The sequence below is a fragment of the Phragmites australis genome, chromosome 3 (genome assembly GCF_958298935.1).
Source record: "Phragmites australis chromosome 3, lpPhrAust1.1, whole genome shotgun sequence".
In the NCBI taxonomy this organism is placed as follows: domain Eukaryota; kingdom Viridiplantae; phylum Streptophyta; class Magnoliopsida; order Poales; family Poaceae; genus Phragmites; species Phragmites australis.
In genome coordinates, this window is record NC_084923.1 from 13,743,473 (window position 1) to 13,761,182 (window position 17,710).

At 43.0% G+C, this 17,710-nt stretch overlaps 1 protein-coding gene across 1 annotated transcript; it reads right to left on the reverse strand.

Moving 5' to 3' along the window:
* Positions 1 to 10,307: 10,307 nt before the first annotated feature.
* On the reverse strand, positions 10,308 to 13,827 carry LOC133912297 (uncharacterized). Its single transcript, XM_062354963.1, has 10 exons — positions 13,348 to 13,827; positions 12,767 to 12,852; positions 12,560 to 12,626; positions 11,991 to 12,133; positions 11,757 to 11,805; positions 11,547 to 11,684; positions 11,378 to 11,458; positions 11,021 to 11,197; positions 10,832 to 10,918; positions 10,308 to 10,710 (listed from the first exon to the last, which is right to left on the reverse strand). Exons 1-10 carry the CDS (start codon positions 13,636 to 13,638, stop codon positions 10,648 to 10,650), a joined length of 1,182 nt encoding a protein of 393 aa, XP_062210947.1. The 5' UTR covers positions 13,639 to 13,827; the 3' UTR covers positions 10,308 to 10,647.
* Positions 13,828 to 17,710: the final 3,883 nt, after the last annotated feature.

Sequence of the window (17,710 nt, forward strand, 5' to 3'; positions counted from 1 at the left end):
AAATAGAATTGAAGAAGCAATTAGATGAACTCCTTGCTAAGGGATTTATCAGACCGAGTACGTCACCTTGGGCTACCCCTATTTTATTTGTGGAAAAGAAAGATGGCACTAAAAGGCTTTGTGTGGATTATCGGGCGCTTAATCAAGTGACAATCAAAAATAAATATCCTCTACCTCGTATTGATGATCTTTTCGATCAGTTGAGGGGCGCTATGATATTTTCGAAGATTGATTTGCAATCGGGTTATCATCAATTGTGAATCCGAGATGAGGATATTGAGAAGACGGCTTTCAATACAAGGTATGGGCATTTTGAATATGTAGTTATGTCTTTTGGACTAACGAATGCCCCTGTTGTTTTTATGAAAGCCATGAACCGGATGCTCCATGAATATCTAGATGTCTTTGTGGTGGTTTTCATCGATGATATATTGATTTATTCCAAGTCAAAAGAGGGACATGAGGTGCATCTCAGTTTAGTGTTGGAGGCTCTTCGAAAGAATAAATTTTATGCGAAGCTAAAGAAATGTGCCTTTTGGCTCGAAGAAGTAGCATTTCTTGGTCATGTTATTAATCAGCATGGTATTACTGTGGACCCAAAGAATGTTGCTGCAGTATTAGAATGGCAAAAACCATCTAATGTGACAGAGATTCGAAGTTTTCTTGGACTCGCTGGCTATTACCGGCGCTTCGTACAAGATTTCTCCATTATTGCAAAACATATGACTAGACTTACTCAAAAGGGCGTTCCATTTGTATGGACTAATGAATGTGAGGTCAGTTTCCAAACCTTAAAGAATAAGTTGGTGAATGCTCCTATTTTGGCTTTGCTCGAGAGTGGTAAGCGTTTCACAGTTTACACCGATGCTTCTCAGATCGGACTTGGCTGTGTGCTTATGCAAGAAGGTCGGGTAATTGCATATGCTTCCAGACAATTGAAAACTCATGAACAGAATTATCCCACTCATGACTTAGAATTGGCTGCAATGCTTTTTGCCTTGAAGAGTTGGAGGCATTACCTGTATGGTGAGTCATGTGATATTTTCACTGATCATAAGAGTCTCAAGTATATTTTCACTCAAAGGGATCTGAATTTGAGACAGCGAAGATGGTTAGAATTAATCAAAGACTATGATCTGACGATTCAGTATCATCCCGGAAAAGCAAATGTGGTAGCTAACGCCCTTAGCAGAACAGGTGTACCTAAAGCAATAATGTCCTTACATTCAGAATTGGATCGGATGGGGATATCTTTTTGCTTTGCTGGCACTGTGCAGAAAGAAACTCAAATGATCATCCAATCTGCTATACCTGAACGTGTACGGCCTTCTTTTAGAAGTTCAAAAGAGAATTTCAGCAGGAAAATCAAAAGAGTTTAGTGTGGATGAGCATGGTGCAATATGCTTTAGAGGCCGTCTCTGTGTACCACAGAAGGCAGATGTGAAAATGGATATATTGAGAGAAGCTCACCGGACTCCTTATACGATTCATCCAGGTGAAACCAAAATGTATCGAGACCTAAAACAAAATTTTTGGTGGAAAAGGATGAAAGTAGATATTGCTAAGTACGTTGCAGCTTGTGGTGTCTACCAACAAGTAAAGGTTGAACATAAAAGACCTGCAGGATTAATGCAATCCTTAGAAATTCTAGAATGGAAATGGGAACATATCACTATGGATTTTATTGTTGGGTTTCCTCGTTCACCTCGAGGCAGAGATGCTATTTGGGTTATCGTGGATAGGCTTACCAAATCTGCACATTTCATCCCTATGAAGACAACCAGTTCGGCATATGATTTGGCTCCCTTGTATATCAGGGAAATAGTGAGGTTGCATGGTGTGCCAAAATCGATCATTTCAGATCGGGATTCCAAATTTGTATCTCAGTTTTGGTAGAGTTTGCAAAGTGCCTTGGGCACAAAACTTTCTCTTAGCACAGCCTTCCACCCTCAGACGGATGGTCAGTCAGAGCGGACTATTCAGACTTTGGAGGCCATGCTTCGTGCTTGTGTCCTATCTTGGAAAGGCAATTGGGAAGACCATCTAGCCTTAGCAGAATTTGCTTATAATAATAGCTATCAAGCAAGTATCCGGATGGCTCCTTTTGAGGCCTTGTATGGCCGAAAGTGTGTTTCCCCTTTGTGTTGGGATTCAGTTGGAGAGAGATCATTACTTGGTCCGGATTTGGTTCAGCAAACATCAGAAAAGGTGCACCAAATACGTCAGAACCAGTTGGCTGCTCAAAGTCGACAGAAGGCTATGCAGATATCCGGAGACGAGACCTAGAATTTTCAGTTGGTGACTATGTTCTTCTCAGAGTATCGCCAACCAAAGGTGTTGTACGTTTTGGTATCTCTGGGAAGCTTAACCCGAGGTACATTGGTCCATTTCTAATCACAGCCCGAGTAGGCAGTTTGGCGTACCGTCTTGAATTACCAGACTCAATGAGTGGAGTACATAATGTCTTTCATGTTTCTATGCTAAGAAAATATCTGAGAGACCCTGAGCATAAAATTGATGTTGAATCAATCACGATAGAGAAAGATCTGACCGTAAAGTGCCACCCGGTACGTATTCTGGATTCCTCCGAGCGAGTCATGAGAAGGAGAACTATCAAATTTGTGAGAGTCCTTTGGACAAATCAAACAGAACGAGAAGTAACTTGGGAACTTGAAGAAAAAATGCGCAAGGAGTATCCTGAGCTCTTTGAGACTGGTGAGTCATAAGTTTTGAAATATTTTACCTCCGTTCCATAGTTGCTATGGAAGCGGCAGAATTCGGGGACGAATTCCTTTAAGGGGGGAGAATGTAATACCGAATTTTTGGAGAAAAAATAAAAGACTTTTGACCAAAAATTTGACTTTTTGATCCGTTGCTCGTATGGACGATCGGAGACCGTGGTTGCGTTCATCTCGTCGAGACGAACCCATTTTGCTATTCGTATGTCCGTTCCGGTCACTTTGTGACCCGTAGCAAGCCCAATAAATTTAGACCGTTCGTTGATTTAAAAAAAACAAACAACAGATAAAGCCGGATGGATCGGTCGTCACCCCGACCCATCCAGAGCTTTCGAGCGCTGTGTTCTCTTTTTACTCTCTCTCTCTCTCTCGCGTCTCTCTCTCTCTCTCTTGCGCACTGCACCGAGCCTGTCGCCGGCCTGCCTGCGCCGCCGTGCTGCGCACCGCCGCGCCTGCTGCGCGTGCCGCGCGTTGCCGAGCCGCCGTCGCCGCTGCTGCTTGCGCGCGTCGCCGCCGCGCGCTGTCGCCATCCTGCCGTCGGGCGCTGCCGTGCGCCGCCGCCGGCTGTCGCACTCTCTCTCTCCCTGTGTTCTGACCGAGAAGGAAGCTAGCCGGCCGAAGCAGCAGCCAGCGCTGAGCAAAGGACCCAGGAAGAAGAAAGGAATAAAGAGAAAAGGAAAGAAAAGAGAAAAAAAAGAGAAAAGGAAAAAAGGGGAAAAAAAGAGAGGAAAAAAAAAAGGAAAAGTTGGAAATTTCGGATTTTCGTCGGATTCGTCGTCAATCTTTCGAAGGCGATTTCTCGGTAATTCCAGGACGATTGTGGTTTGATTAAATCAAATCAATCAATTTGTGTCGTATCATTTCATGTGATCAATAGTATGATTCGTTTCGATAATCGTTATTGATTCGAAGATACGACATCCGAGTCGAAGTATTTAATTCGTTCATCGGAGCAAAGTCTAATTAATGAGAATTTTAGTTCGACTCTGAATTGGAAATAGTGTTCGACTCTGAATTAGAAATAGTGTATCATTTCATGTGATACAATTGTCTGTTCAGTTGTCCGGAATATAGGCGTAGACGCGACGTTTTCCGACGTAGGGTTGACGCTTCATATTTTATATGTTTTAAATATGTTTTAGTGCTAATAATATACCTGTACAGGTGGTACTACTTCCGGGCGTTCTTGATCGAATTTTCTTCATCGCTTTTGGTAAAAGGCAAGTAACGTGGGGGTGTGATTCCGTGCTATGTTTATATTCATGTCTTACTTCTTTTGCAAATAATGGCATTTTTCAAATTCATTCAAATCATGGATGATGTTGCATTTGATTATTTAAATCCATGCTTTTCTTATTGATTTGGATTGTACCTTTGTCTTAATGAATCAGTTGTGGTTTTTATTACAAGTCATTCAAAAGGAAATTAAGAATTGACGTCAATTCACATGCATACATATGCGTTTATGCACTTCATATGGTGATAAAGGCCGATCACTGCCATCGTGCGTGATTCGTACCAGTACATGGAGTTGCATGAGATGTTGGCATCGTCCAGCTCTCAAATGCAGTTGCATCATGGCATTCATACATTTTTTTATGATATCTGGAGAATACAGATTTCTGGGAGTTGAATGCCATATTTTGTGGGAGACTGGGTTGAAGTTTGTCGTTACTTTCTCGACAAATATTCTGAAATGATAATCTCTTTTAAACCATGTGTTTCTTTCTGGTTGATGTGAGAAGAATGTTTATTTTCCCAAATACTTTTGATCTAAGTGAGACGTGTTTATATTCATAGCTGTTACTTGCTGAGCTCGTCTCACCTCCTGTTAAATCTTTTACAGGTATGTTTAGATGCTGACGTGCATCTTTTTGGGGATGGATCTTGGTAGTTGCACACACGCCCTCATCATAATGCCGATAGCTCTTCCGGTGTATATAAGTTGTGTTTTTTTGGTGGGTTGCCGTTTGTTTTGATATATGTTGTGGTAAGACGCTGGTAGCGTCGTGAAGGTTTCTATATATATGCTGGTTATATCATATTTTGTCTGCCTGTGATCTTTTCTTGTGGTCAGTTATACCGCCCTATATAGGAAATGTTGCCAAAATTTTCTATTTTCATATAATTAGGTTTAGTGGTAAAGTAGGGTGTTACATTGTTAAACTGAGATAAATACATAGTTTACTCTTTGCTAATTTAAAAATTAAGAAACTAATTTTGTTAGTCTTCTTACATGATCATATGTTTTTTAAAAATACAAGAACTCATGAATTAGTTATTGTAACACGTAGGATTGTGTAAATATATTGTGATTAGATTAATTTATAACTGACCCATCATACCTCAAAAATTAGTGAAAATACTTTTATTAGTTCATTTATACAATGATTTACGTAGAAAAAATAATAATAGGCATGAACAAGTTAATTACAGTGTTGTTTCTTAACATATTCACTTTATGTTTGTGAACTTTGTAAAAATCATAGAAAAATGAATAAAACACTAAATAAAGTGAAATTAATTTTAAAGATTCTCTTAAGATACGTTTTACACAAGAAATATATGCTTGTTAAACTTTTTCTTAACATGAGTTAATAACTGAGCCGTACATTTCAATATTTTTGTTTAACCTTTCTTCCTATAGAATATGATGCAAATGATATTATTTTTGAAAAAAAAAATCACAGAAAGTCTTAGAATTGTGTCTAGTTTTTTTTTAAGATTTTTTTTGAATTTTTTTATTTTTTTTATTTTTCGAATTTTTTAATTCAAATTCGATTACCGTTCGGTTTCTGAAACCGAACTGGGCTAAGATGATCGGTTATCGTAATTTTTACTTGATTACCGTTGGTTTTTTAACCCTAATCGTATCTAGGCATATAAAGTTTTTTAAGATATACGCGCACCATCCACACATCTCACTTACGTCTTAGACACGCGTGGGCGTCCTATACCACACTAGAAACAGATTAGAGGACCTATCCTATTTAACACCCGAGACGTCCCAGGAGCAGCTGAGGGTTGCAACTAAAGATGGCCAAATGGGCCAATCGGGCCGGCCCGGCACGGGCCCATCTCGGCACGGCCCGATTGGCCCATTTACTGTTACGGGCCGTGCCATGCCGGCCCGCGTGCCGAGCCGTCGGCCCACGGCACGGCCCAACTATCACCGTGCCGTGTCGGGCCAGCCCACGGCACGGTAGGCACGATGGGCCCGGCCGGCACGATGGGCCCGTTCGGCACGATGGGCCCGTTCGGCACGGTGGAGGCACGATAGGCCCGTTTGGCACGACGGGCCCGATCGGCACGGTGGAGGCACGACGGGCCAGGTCGGCACGGGAAGGCACGACGGGCCCGGCCGGCACGGGAAGGCACGACGGGCCCGGCCGGCACGGTGGAGGCACGTTGGGCCCGTCTCCACTCAAAAAAATAGGAAAAAATAAAAAATAATAGCTAAAAAAATCCAAACAACAATAAAAAATATGGAAAATAAATACATAACATCTTTATTGATTGGTTGCCTCGTTAAAAACCTTTCTACTAGAAGGAAAAAAGAGTACAACCAATGATTATGCTCCGAAAATTACATGGTTTCATTAGAAACCCCAGAATTTTGCTTGCAATTTTTCATATGCTTCCTCAAGTGTCCCATTCCATGTGAAGATCTGGCACCTATTTCTATACTGCATATATTACACTTAGCAAATCTTACCTGTTCCCCGTTAATTTCTTTGAAGACCTTTTCAAAATGTTGCCACACTTGGGACCATGCACCTGAGTTCTCGGCGCCTTGATCTATGAATTGAAATATGGAATTAGTTTCTTGATGTGAAGTGAATACTGGCTACTTGGCTAGCAAATAGGAAAAGAGAGATGGATGGGCAGGGTGGAGTTTGAGATGGAGTAGATGGTATTTATAGGGATGAGAGGAGAGGTAGGTGGGGGTGGGGCCGCGGGGGGTATTTTAAAAAAATAAACAAAAAACATGAATAAAAAAACTTAGAAATAATAGGGGCACATGATTAATTCTAAAAATGAGCTTTATTGATAGGTTGCCTCATTAAAAACCTTTCTAGCAAAGGAAAAAAGAGTACAACATAGCTCAGAAAATTTAAAATTACACGTTCTCATCAGCATCTAGATACAAATTTTGGAATGATTCTTCAAGCTCAGTATTTTCTGCAGTGTGTTGCATTCGTGCTTCAGCTTGTTCCCAATCCTTTACTATGGTGAGTATTTCAACCATCTCACTTGACAGATTTGTTCTTCTCTCTTCGATTATCCTTCCTGTAAGACTGAAGGTAGCCTCAGAAGAAACTGTAGATACAGGAACCGTTAACAAATCTCGCGCTAACAGTGAAAGGACTGGATAATTCGTCTTGTGCTCATGCCACCATTGCAGTATGTTGAAGTTTTCTTGTTCGTGGCTGATAACGTCACTGTCGATGAAGGTAGTTAGCTCCCCTCCGGATGTTGGAATTCCGGTGCCCGTAGACGATCGTGACGAAGAGTCTGAACTTCTTGATGAAGAACCTGCACCAAATATTTTCCCCCACGTTGTCGTCTTCTTACTTGTTGTGGGTGCTAGTGGAGGTCGTTGCAGGCGAACTCCGCCATACTTTGTTTCATATTTACTATAAACTTCGAATAACTTAGAACGAACATTAGTATAATAATTAGAATAATCATGGCCAAGAGCATCACCTAGAATTGCGAGAACTCTACAGAAAGCTGCAATTTTAGCTCTAGGATCTAAAATAAAGGCAAAAGCGTATAACAAAGGAATTTCTTTCCAATACTTTAAGAATTTAGATTTCATAGGAACTACACAATCTCTTAAAAGATTGTCATTTTCATAGTTGTTTAAATGAGTAGCAATTTCAACAATATTATGCACTACTAAACAAGATGTTGGATAATAAACTCCTGATAAACTCACAGTTGAATCATAAAAAAATTCAAGAAACTCCAGTATCCTTTCAGCAACATACCAATGCGCTTCCGTGAGTAAAGTTTGACCCCCATGCTGATGGTAATGTGTATGAATAAACACACCAAATGTGCTCTTATATGGTATAATATTTTTAAGCATCAAGAAAGTAGAGTTCCATCTCACCGGCATGTCCAGAGCAAACTTACGTGGACGCACACCCATTGCAACACAATACTGTTTATATGCTGCAATTCGTTGGTTAGAGGAGTTCACAAAAGATATTGCAGTACGAAAATCTTCTAAGTATCGCGATAACCTCTTCAAACCGGATTTTACTATAAGATTGATAATATGACAAGCACAACGTTGATGTAACAAGAAAGATTCAGCATAAGTACTAAACAACGGAGTAAGAATATCCATTGCTCTAGAATTTGCACCGGCATTATCTAAAGTGATAGAAAATATTTTATTCGTGAGGCCAAAGTCTGCAACTACTTGAGATATTTTTTCAGCAATATTTTCACCGGTATGCGCGTTGTCAATCAAGCGAAAACCTATTATTCTCTTTTCTAATTCTCAATCATTATTAACAAAATGAGCAACCACACTAAGATAATCCTCTCTAGCCCTACCTGCCCATATGTCCGAGGTCAAAGCAACTGAAAATGTACATGTTTGCAACATTTCTTTAAGTTTGCTACGACACGTATTGTAGTATTTTACCATATCCCTACTAGTTGTCTGTCTAGAAACATGCGTGAACCTAGGATTATGAGCTTGCTTAATGTAATCTTCAAATGCAGCAGACTCACCGATATTGAGTGGTAGATCCGCTCTTGCAATGAAGCGACATAGCTCTTTTCGAGCATTGGCAGAGTCGTACTCCCAATGATGAACAGAGTCGTCGGGGTTGTACTGCAACACCGTCTGCTTCATGGCTGCTCCACTCTTTCGCTTGCAACTTATGGCGTGCCTCTTCAAGTGCCCCGTTCCACCCGAGGGCTTTGCAGATAATTCATTTTTACAAATATAACACTTAGCATACCTGACACTTACCCCATCTTCCTCTTTGTAGATCCTTTCAAAGTCTTGCCAAACTTCGGAAGTACCGGCTCTTGATCTTTTAGACCCGCTGCTTGCTAATGTGTGCGCACTTGTAGAGCCTAACGATGGCACTCCTGCTGCATCACCTGGATCTGGATGTGAACCAACCGGAGGTTCACCGTCGGGTCCATCATCACCTGCAGCACTAGTATCAAAGGGGCCGTAGTCCCCTGTGAGTCCTTGAAGAAAAAAATCATGATCTATGGATGTATCATGATCACCGGCATCCATGATCAATGTCGAATGACACTACAAAAATTGCAAATATTCAGAGTTAGAAATAATCAAATAATAAAATAAGACTCAACAACGATGCAAAAAAATCACCAAGATTTCTTCAACTTCAAGATAGCAAATCAGCAGGATGACGATTTTGGAATTGCTCGGATTTTTTTGCAACAATTCAAACTAATTTTGCCAAATTATCGCTAATTCTCACGAACTTTGAGACAAGAATGAGAGGAGGAAACAAGAGAGAAAATGGTGTTGCTGGTGTGGAATGGAAGGGCAAGGTGCTCCTCTATTTATAGGTGAAAAATGGTGATTTTTGCAATTTTTTTCGAATTTTTTGGAGCTCAAACGGTCACAAAACGGCTATAAAATTCAAAAATATCGGGTTAACGGGTTAAACGGGCCGTTTAACCCGTTAACCCGCGTGCCCCCGCCGGCCCATCGTGCCCCACGTGTCGACCGGGCTGTGCCCCCCGTGGTGGGCCGTGCCGTGCCGTGGGCCGCCGCGTGCCGAGCCGGCACGGTGGGCCGTGCCGTGATGGGCCGGCCGTGCCGTGATGGGCCGCCGCGTGCCGTGCCTCCTGGGCCAGCCGTGCCTGAGCCGGCCGTGCCTTGCCTGTGCCGCTCGTGGGTCGGGCCGTGCCCGTGCCGGCCCGACTCGACCGGGCCGTGCCGTGCCGGCCCGCCGTGCCGCGCGCTCGGCCCAGGCACGGCCCGTGGCCTCGTGCCGTGCCGGCCCGGCCCATCTCGGCTCGGACCGGGCCGTGCCTGGGCCGTGCCTACAGTTCCGTGCCTCGGGCCGGCCCAGTAAGCACGGCCCATTTAGCCATCTTTAGTTGCAACCCCTAGGTGAGCGCACCCGCCGAAGCCAGAGCTACGCTCAGTTCTCTAAGCATAAATAGTTGTGTTGGGTTGAATCTTGATAGAGCTCTGTTTGATTTAAATTTTTTAAGTGAAGTGATCTTTTAAAGAAAATGATTTTATAATTAAAAGTGATTTTTAAATAAAATATATAAAAAAATGATTTTCTACTACAAATGAATTAGAGAAAATTACTTTTTTTTACTCTAATTTTTAGTTTATTTTAGAAAATCACTTTCACAGATTCCACTAAAAAAAAAAGCTAAAAACTGCTGTTTAAAAGAAAAAAACGGCTGCTTAGAAGCTTTGCCAAACAGTCTCTAACTGTCCGGTTCTGCATCGTGAACAGAAATTAAATCGATGTGAACATAATATAGTTAAATATTTCAACGGTGGCGCATGCAGCAAAACAACCGTGTGAAATGTTTGGTAACTTACCAATCTGACATGCTCTAACATTTTTAATACAGCGAAAACTACACTTACGTTCAGATGATCATGGAGTTTTCACTCGAGTTTACAAGTGTACATTACACATCGAGGTCTAAATTCAACCACGGGAGGTAAATAAACATAACCGAAAAATCTCCCAACTCTATGGCATCGAAACTGATCTTACAATAATCATCGTAATAATCATTGTAGGGTCGTATTTTACCCCTGATGAGTGAGAGCAATTGCCATCACCCCTTTTCTGTAAAATTTCGTACCATCAGGGGTACTCCAGACCCCTGACCTTATTATATGACCTGGAGATCTTGAAATTCTAACATCTCAAGCACCGATGTTCTCAATACTAGCACCTTTGTTGATCCTCTTCAAAATACCTGCTATAACCTGGTTACAGAAAATGGGTAAGCTGCTATATTAAAATTTGGTATAAAAATACTTTACTGCTATTACTCGAAAGCATTACTAAACAAATAGATAGATCACAAACTATAAGCAAATCTCTTACCTTTCCAGGTCCAAGTTCATAACTTTTCTCAAGCCCCTTGCCCATAAGAGTCTTCACAGTGGTCTCCCATTGTACAGGAGAGGTTACCTGTTGCTCCGGTCAGTCAGAGCCATACAACAGTCACAAATCACTTCGCCCTAGAAAGTGGCAAGCCTGTGATACAAATTGGCAGTTTGATATAGAGCTCACCTGCTGCGCCAAAATCTGCTTAATTGTGTCAGGGTCTGAGTGAGGTTGCGCGTCAACATTGGAGATGACTGGAATTCTCGGTGTTCTAATCTCTGTGGCAGCCAACGCAGATTCCAATCTTGAAACAGCTGGTTGCATGAAGCTAGTATGGAAAGCACCAGCAACAGCTAGGCGGACCTGATAACATAATGGTTAGCTCGTTGAGTAAAATACTATGGTGACAATGTACCAAAGCAAACCAATGAAAGCCACCGAAATAACTGAAAATTGTGATAGCCAGATTAAATATTTCATAGGTGGTATTAAAATTTTATTTCCATAAATATGCCTCCAGCAAATATAAACTGGGACACTAACCGTCATTCTGGCCTTGAAGGACTTTGCTTTGGCTTCAACCACTTCAATACCCTTTACACCACCAGAAACTGCATAATTCCCCTGTAATGTAGTGTTGCTTCAATTGAATTCAATCAAGACCTAGTAGGCAACTAACAGGGCTACTTATAGCATCAGATATAATACTTACAGGACACAGAAAATTTGCTATCTGAACTCTTTCTTTTTCATCTACTTCCTCATTAGCAGCATCACATAGTTGTTGCACCTTTTCTGAATCTAGACCAATTACACTAACCATCGCACTACTGGCAGCATATGAAGCATCCTACACAGATAATAAATATTAAAAGTCAACCTAGAGGCAAAACATACAATCTCATAGTTTCTGTAGACTAACCTGCATAGCTTCTCCTCTTAGCTTGACAAGCTTCAGGCCGTCCTCAAAGCTGCGTATTGATATGCAATGAGTAAGTGTACATACTTGATATACTATAAAATCCAAGCCATGGTCACCAAAATAAGCTTATTATGTATACTCTTTTCAATCCATGATGGACATGAGCGCATGAGTTCATTTCACTTATATTTTTGGCATAACAAATGAGTGCTTTCAAATAGAAAAAAGGAATACCTAAAAGCATCAGCAAATGCAAGTGCGGTGTATTCTCCCAAGCTGAGACCACATGTGACGTCTACAGAGTTAATTACATCTTTGCCTCCATCACGTGCCCGTAGTACCTCTACCGCTGCAAGGCTGGTAACAAATATAGCTGGCTGCAAAATGGACTTGCTTAACAAACAGAACACAATATTTCATTGACAAGACTGCAAAAAATACTGTACTTCAAATGCATAATCCGTGGCAGTCTTACTCATACAAATATGCAATATAGCTGATTCAAAAAAGAAAAAATGCCAAATTAATTCCTGAGAATTTTCAGGATGATTGCAAGCTGCAAAATGCAAATATCGGTAACCAAACCAGATCATAGGTACTGCTTAAAAAATGCCCATCAAAGTTTGTGATTCCCAAGATGACCATATAGATTTTATAAAATATCAAATGAATCAAGAAACATGTTTCTGTAGCAGGGTATTTAGCAGTAGTGAACAGAGCTACATACATGAAACAAAGTTGCATAAAAAAACGGATTAGCTATAAATGGGTGCAAATGGCTTTGGACTCTGAAATCCACATACCTGACTGATCACTGTTGAGTCAAGCTTTTCTTTTGGTCCATTGGTGCAAAGATTCAACAAGTCGTATCTTTATGAACCAAAAGAAAGAAAAGCATTAGCATGAGCACTCATCTTTCTTCCTCTTTGAAGAAGACCCCTCATGAACTTTAAAGAAGTACTGAAAGTGTGAGAAAAAAAATATAAATACTATAAGAGGTTCGGATATACCCAAGTATGTCGTTTGCCTGGTTGAACAGTTTGGCAGCTGCTGGAACACTCTGAGCTTCTGCACCCATTCCAACTGTTTGGGCACCCTAAAATGAGAAGCATTCGGCTATAAATGGACAGGCAGATAGGTATAATGTACATGCCATAATTTTTTTTTCCTTTGGAGATCAGGAAAGGTATTCATTAGCTTCAAATTATACATGTGGTAGCATGCAAATTACAACAGCGCTAGAGCACCAAATTTTAAATCAACAGAACCTCCCGGCACGATCTAAGGATCACACTTCAATCTTTTGTAGTCAAAATTTGATTTAATCAACTGAAGCTTACAAAAGCCTATGACTCGAACACAGTTACAAATGCCAAATTACTTCAGATTCTTTCAAATTTGTAATTCAGTTAGATTAAACACTTGTCTTTAATTTCAAAGTTGAAACATAATTGAGTTAATCATTGTACAATGATCACCACTCCCAGAATTCACTCGTATTCCTGGATGATACGGTCTCGCGTGTATACGTCCTAAGCTAGTTCACACAGGCACAGCCCAACGTGGCGGAAGAGCTCGCTTTGGCTCGTACCTGGCCGGGGAAGAGGAATGCAGTGGTGGGCTTGTAGTCGGCGAAAAGTGAGTCGGCGCCGACCGCCACCTCCGACCCAAGCGACACCCTGGCCGACGAGAACCTAGATCTGGACGGCGGGGCCACCCTCGCGGCCGACGGCGCAGCAACCTGGACCCGGCCGGCGAGCGGGGCCGGCGCGGAGGGCCTGAGGATGGCGAACGTGGAGGCCATCGGGTACCCCGGAGCGAGGTGGCGGAGGCGGCGAGGCGGGACGCGCAGGGGCGATAGGCGAGAGGAGGCTAGGAGCATGCGAGTGCAGCCGCGAGCTTTCTAGCTGTAGCCTGTAGGTGGGGGAGGATGGCTGGCCTGTAGCGACTGGCGAGGCGGCGGCGGAGCTCACGAGGTGGAGCCGTGGAGCAGGAGAGCGAGTCACGCGAGGAGGACGCCTCTCGGAAGGGCTGAATACGTGGGCCGGAAGCTGGGGGATGGTCGGAGGAATCGCTGGGCCTGTTGATTAGTGGGCTTTGGTTTATATATATATATATATATATATATTAATAATTTCAAGAATACACGTCGGTTTAAAAAACTCATATCTAACCTATTGTCGCTCATTCAACGGATGAGAATAAAGTCTCGTCCATTGAACGGTGGAGATGTTGTGGACCCAGTGGAGAGAGGTAGATCTCGCACGTTCAGTGTGCAAGATGGAAGTTCTCGCCCGCTGAACGGGCAAGACCTTCGTGGGTGCGGCGCCGCGCGGTCCCACCCAAAAGGTTTCGTCCGTTGAGTCGGCGAGATCTTCTGGCTATTTAGCCCGGTCGTGCCAGTCCTGTCGACGTCAGCACTCATTTCCTCCCACACTCGAGCCAAGAGAAGAGGAGAAGAGATGAGAGGGAAGGGGAGATGGGGAAATTACGGCGAAGCTCTGTCGGAGAGAAGAGATTTTTTTTCTCAGATTATTTTATAAACTTGGTAGGATAGCTAGTAGTGTTAGATGTTAACATAGATATGATACGAGATCTAGAATTTTTTTACAAACTTGGTAGGATAGTCACTAGATTTATGTTAGAATGTAGATCTAGTTTTTGAATTAGTGTTAGATATAGTTTAGTAATTAGATACTGTTTAAACGTATATCTTAGCAATTAGATGTAGTATTTAGATATATGTTAGGTATTAGATGTAGGTTTTAGATATAGTGTAGTCGTAACTGAATTTTTCGTTGTAGATGTAATTTTACATACTTATTTTTGTTCGATTGCAATAATGTTAGAGTTTTTGTCGATGGTTAACAGGTATGTAGGATATGTGGCAGTTTATGATTTTTTATGGGGACAGTGAAATATTATATGATCCGAGTACAAGGTATTGCTCGTTCAGCGGGCAAGAACTTTATCTCGTCCAGTAAACGAGCGAGATCTACTTTTCTCTGATTAATTAAATCGCATAAAAACCGCAAACGTTTGAGCCCACAACGTCTCGCCCGTTCGTTCTCGCCCGTTGAACAGACGACGATAAGTTAAATATGAGTTTTTTTTATACATACGTGTATTTTGAAATTATTAATATATATATATATATATATATATATATATATATAATTCTTGTTATATGAGCTACTTAGTGGGCTTAGTTGTTGAGGATTAGTAGGCCTCTTTGATGAAACTTGATTGGGCCAGCCCTAAGAAGACAAACAGTAGGTCAATAGCTACTCCGATCTCAACTCCATTTTTTTAGAACGAAAAGGGCCGGTCCACTACAATTTGCTCGCGAGTTATGCCATGGAGTATCAAGCAGTGTCAGCTCAGCAGTCACTTACAGTCTAAGGAGCTGTTTAGTTTGTGTCCTAGAATGCCAAACCAAAATCAGATTTTGGTGAAGTAGAGTTGTTTGGATTGCAAACAAGTCAAATACTAAAAATGTTGCCAAACAACGCTAAGCAGTTACTATGACATATGAGTCTCACACAATGCTAAAACTTTTATCACTAGAGCATAACTAAGATGGGTCTTATTTTGTTGATTAAATTACGAGGAATACGATAATTCAAACGGATTATAAATTAGAATCACAGTTTGAGAGATATATTCATTTAAATGTTATGCTCCAATCATTAATGTGCTTTAGCATATCCTATGCTCTGCTGCCACGTGTCCTTGCATGGGATTTGGCTGCCCAAAGCTGGGGCGAGCAAATCCAGCGTCCAAATCTTGCCGGCAGTTTGTGAAGGAACCTGCTGGACGTCAGGCGTGCCAAAAAAAGTTTGGGCTTATCAATTTTTTGCTTACAACCAAATAGTAGCCAAATTTCGTGGGCATAGCCCAATTTTAGCTCGGCATTCTAGAGTCATGAACCAAACAGTCAAAAGAATCGATCGGCAGCAAGCCACACGTAACACAAGATGCGGTCAAAAGAAGAAGGGAAGAAAGGGCGCCCGCGCATAGTTGCGTACCCATCAAACGACCAGCCACTTGCCAACATGGAGCGGCGGGTAGAAAAGCCGCTCGAGCGCGACTGGTTCTTTGGACCGCACCCAGCCTTCCCGCACGGGGCGCCACTTGCTACTCCGTGGTGCGTGCGGTAGCGGCAGATCCGATGGGATACGGAGACGCCGCGATGCCTCCGTGTGCCGCGCCGGCCGGCCGGTTGCCGTGGCCTCTGGCACCTGGTACGTGCGTGCTCGCGCGGCGCGGGCATGTAGCTACGTAGCGTACCGCGACGCAACGAGCTTCCTACCATCCGGGCACACACCCTAGGTACGTAGGAGATGACGATGTATCACGTGCAAACACCTCTTCCTAAGGCGCTTCCGTCGAAAGAAGGAATCGGAACAGCACGTGATCGGGATTCAGGAGAAATCACCATCGCTTCAACTTTTGGGAGTGGGTCGGGGCATCGCGGCGTCGGCGTGTACCTTAACTAGGAAGTTAGCGGCGGCGGCGGCGGCGGCATGTATGGCACACGCCTTTTAGCTTTGTAACTTGCGCACGAATTGTCACACACATATCCGGATACGATGAAGCTACCGTCTGACACGAGCAGAAACCGATGGCGACAGCAGCTACGTACGACTAGTCGCCACCATCCTTCAGTGCAGTCTCGCAAGACCTTGTCGGGAGCGTGGCTTGTCCATCCACGGCGCCGCTCGTGTCCGAGCAACCACCACACACCCGCTGAGTTGCACGAGCACGCCTCTGTACTTACGTGCGCGACGGCCCGCCACAGAGATCCTGGCCCGAAGAGACTTGGACTGGCACCGCACATGTCACGCGGAGATACTTAGGCACTACGAGCACACGCTGCTACTCATGTGCATCGAGAGCAGGAGTGACCGAACAGCGTAGGAGACGGGGACAGACGGGGGGAAGACGACGAATAAAGGCCTGAGCCGACGTGCGCCTTTGGAGTTTCAGTCTACTATCGCTGTACACACTGTGCCACTTACTAAATCAAAGCAGCACAACTTGCCGTCGCAGTTGCACGCCACTGCTCTTGGTATGGAGCAAGGCAGCTGCAAGTGTATAGGATGGCAACGGACCAGATTCGAAAAATAGAAGAACGATAGAATTATTTAGAGATTGAGCCTCACGTTTAATCGTGGGTAGCTCCGCTATTTATAAATTATATTCAAGTTACAGATACAAACCAAATACAACAAGAGTTGGATATAATCATAACTGAAAGATAGGTTTAAACCTATAGGGCTAAATGTGTCTCCGTAGTCAATGCCCTCCCGCTGTATCGATCCCGTGTCCCATCTGCTTTATGTTTTACCATGAAAATCCGTCGACAACCAACAACGTTGTGATGTGCTTGGAGAGGAATGAGTCGTCATGTCTTATTTCGCATCAAGGCCTCATATTCAGTGTCTATTGTATCTCGCCACTCAGGGAACTTAGTAGCCTCATCATGCGATATAGGTTTTGCTGGACATGAGCTAGTAGTTGTCAGGAATGCACGTTTGTTCAGTGGGTACCGCACTGTACCATCAATGAATACCTTGGGTTTGTTAATGTTGTGACTCAACCTTGTGCGCATCTGAGAGGCTGGTGGAGGCGACGCGGGCGGTGGTGATGCGTCGGGCTCAGCGAGAGGCTCATCGGGTGCAACTGGAGACTAAGCACTCAGTGACACCGGTTCCTGAGCAGCAGACAAGTCTGGTTGGGCCTAATGGACATCACCTACATGCTCTATAAAGGCAGGAAAATCTGCAACAGTATTGTCATGCATGATCACTATCTATTCCTGGTTCAAACAAGGAAGTTGCAGGTGGCTGAGTCGAGGAGATTATTACAGGAATATTGGACATAGGATGAGGCTCGGATGTAGAGTTTTGAGACACCATGGCAAAGGGAAATAATTTTTCATCAAAGACTAC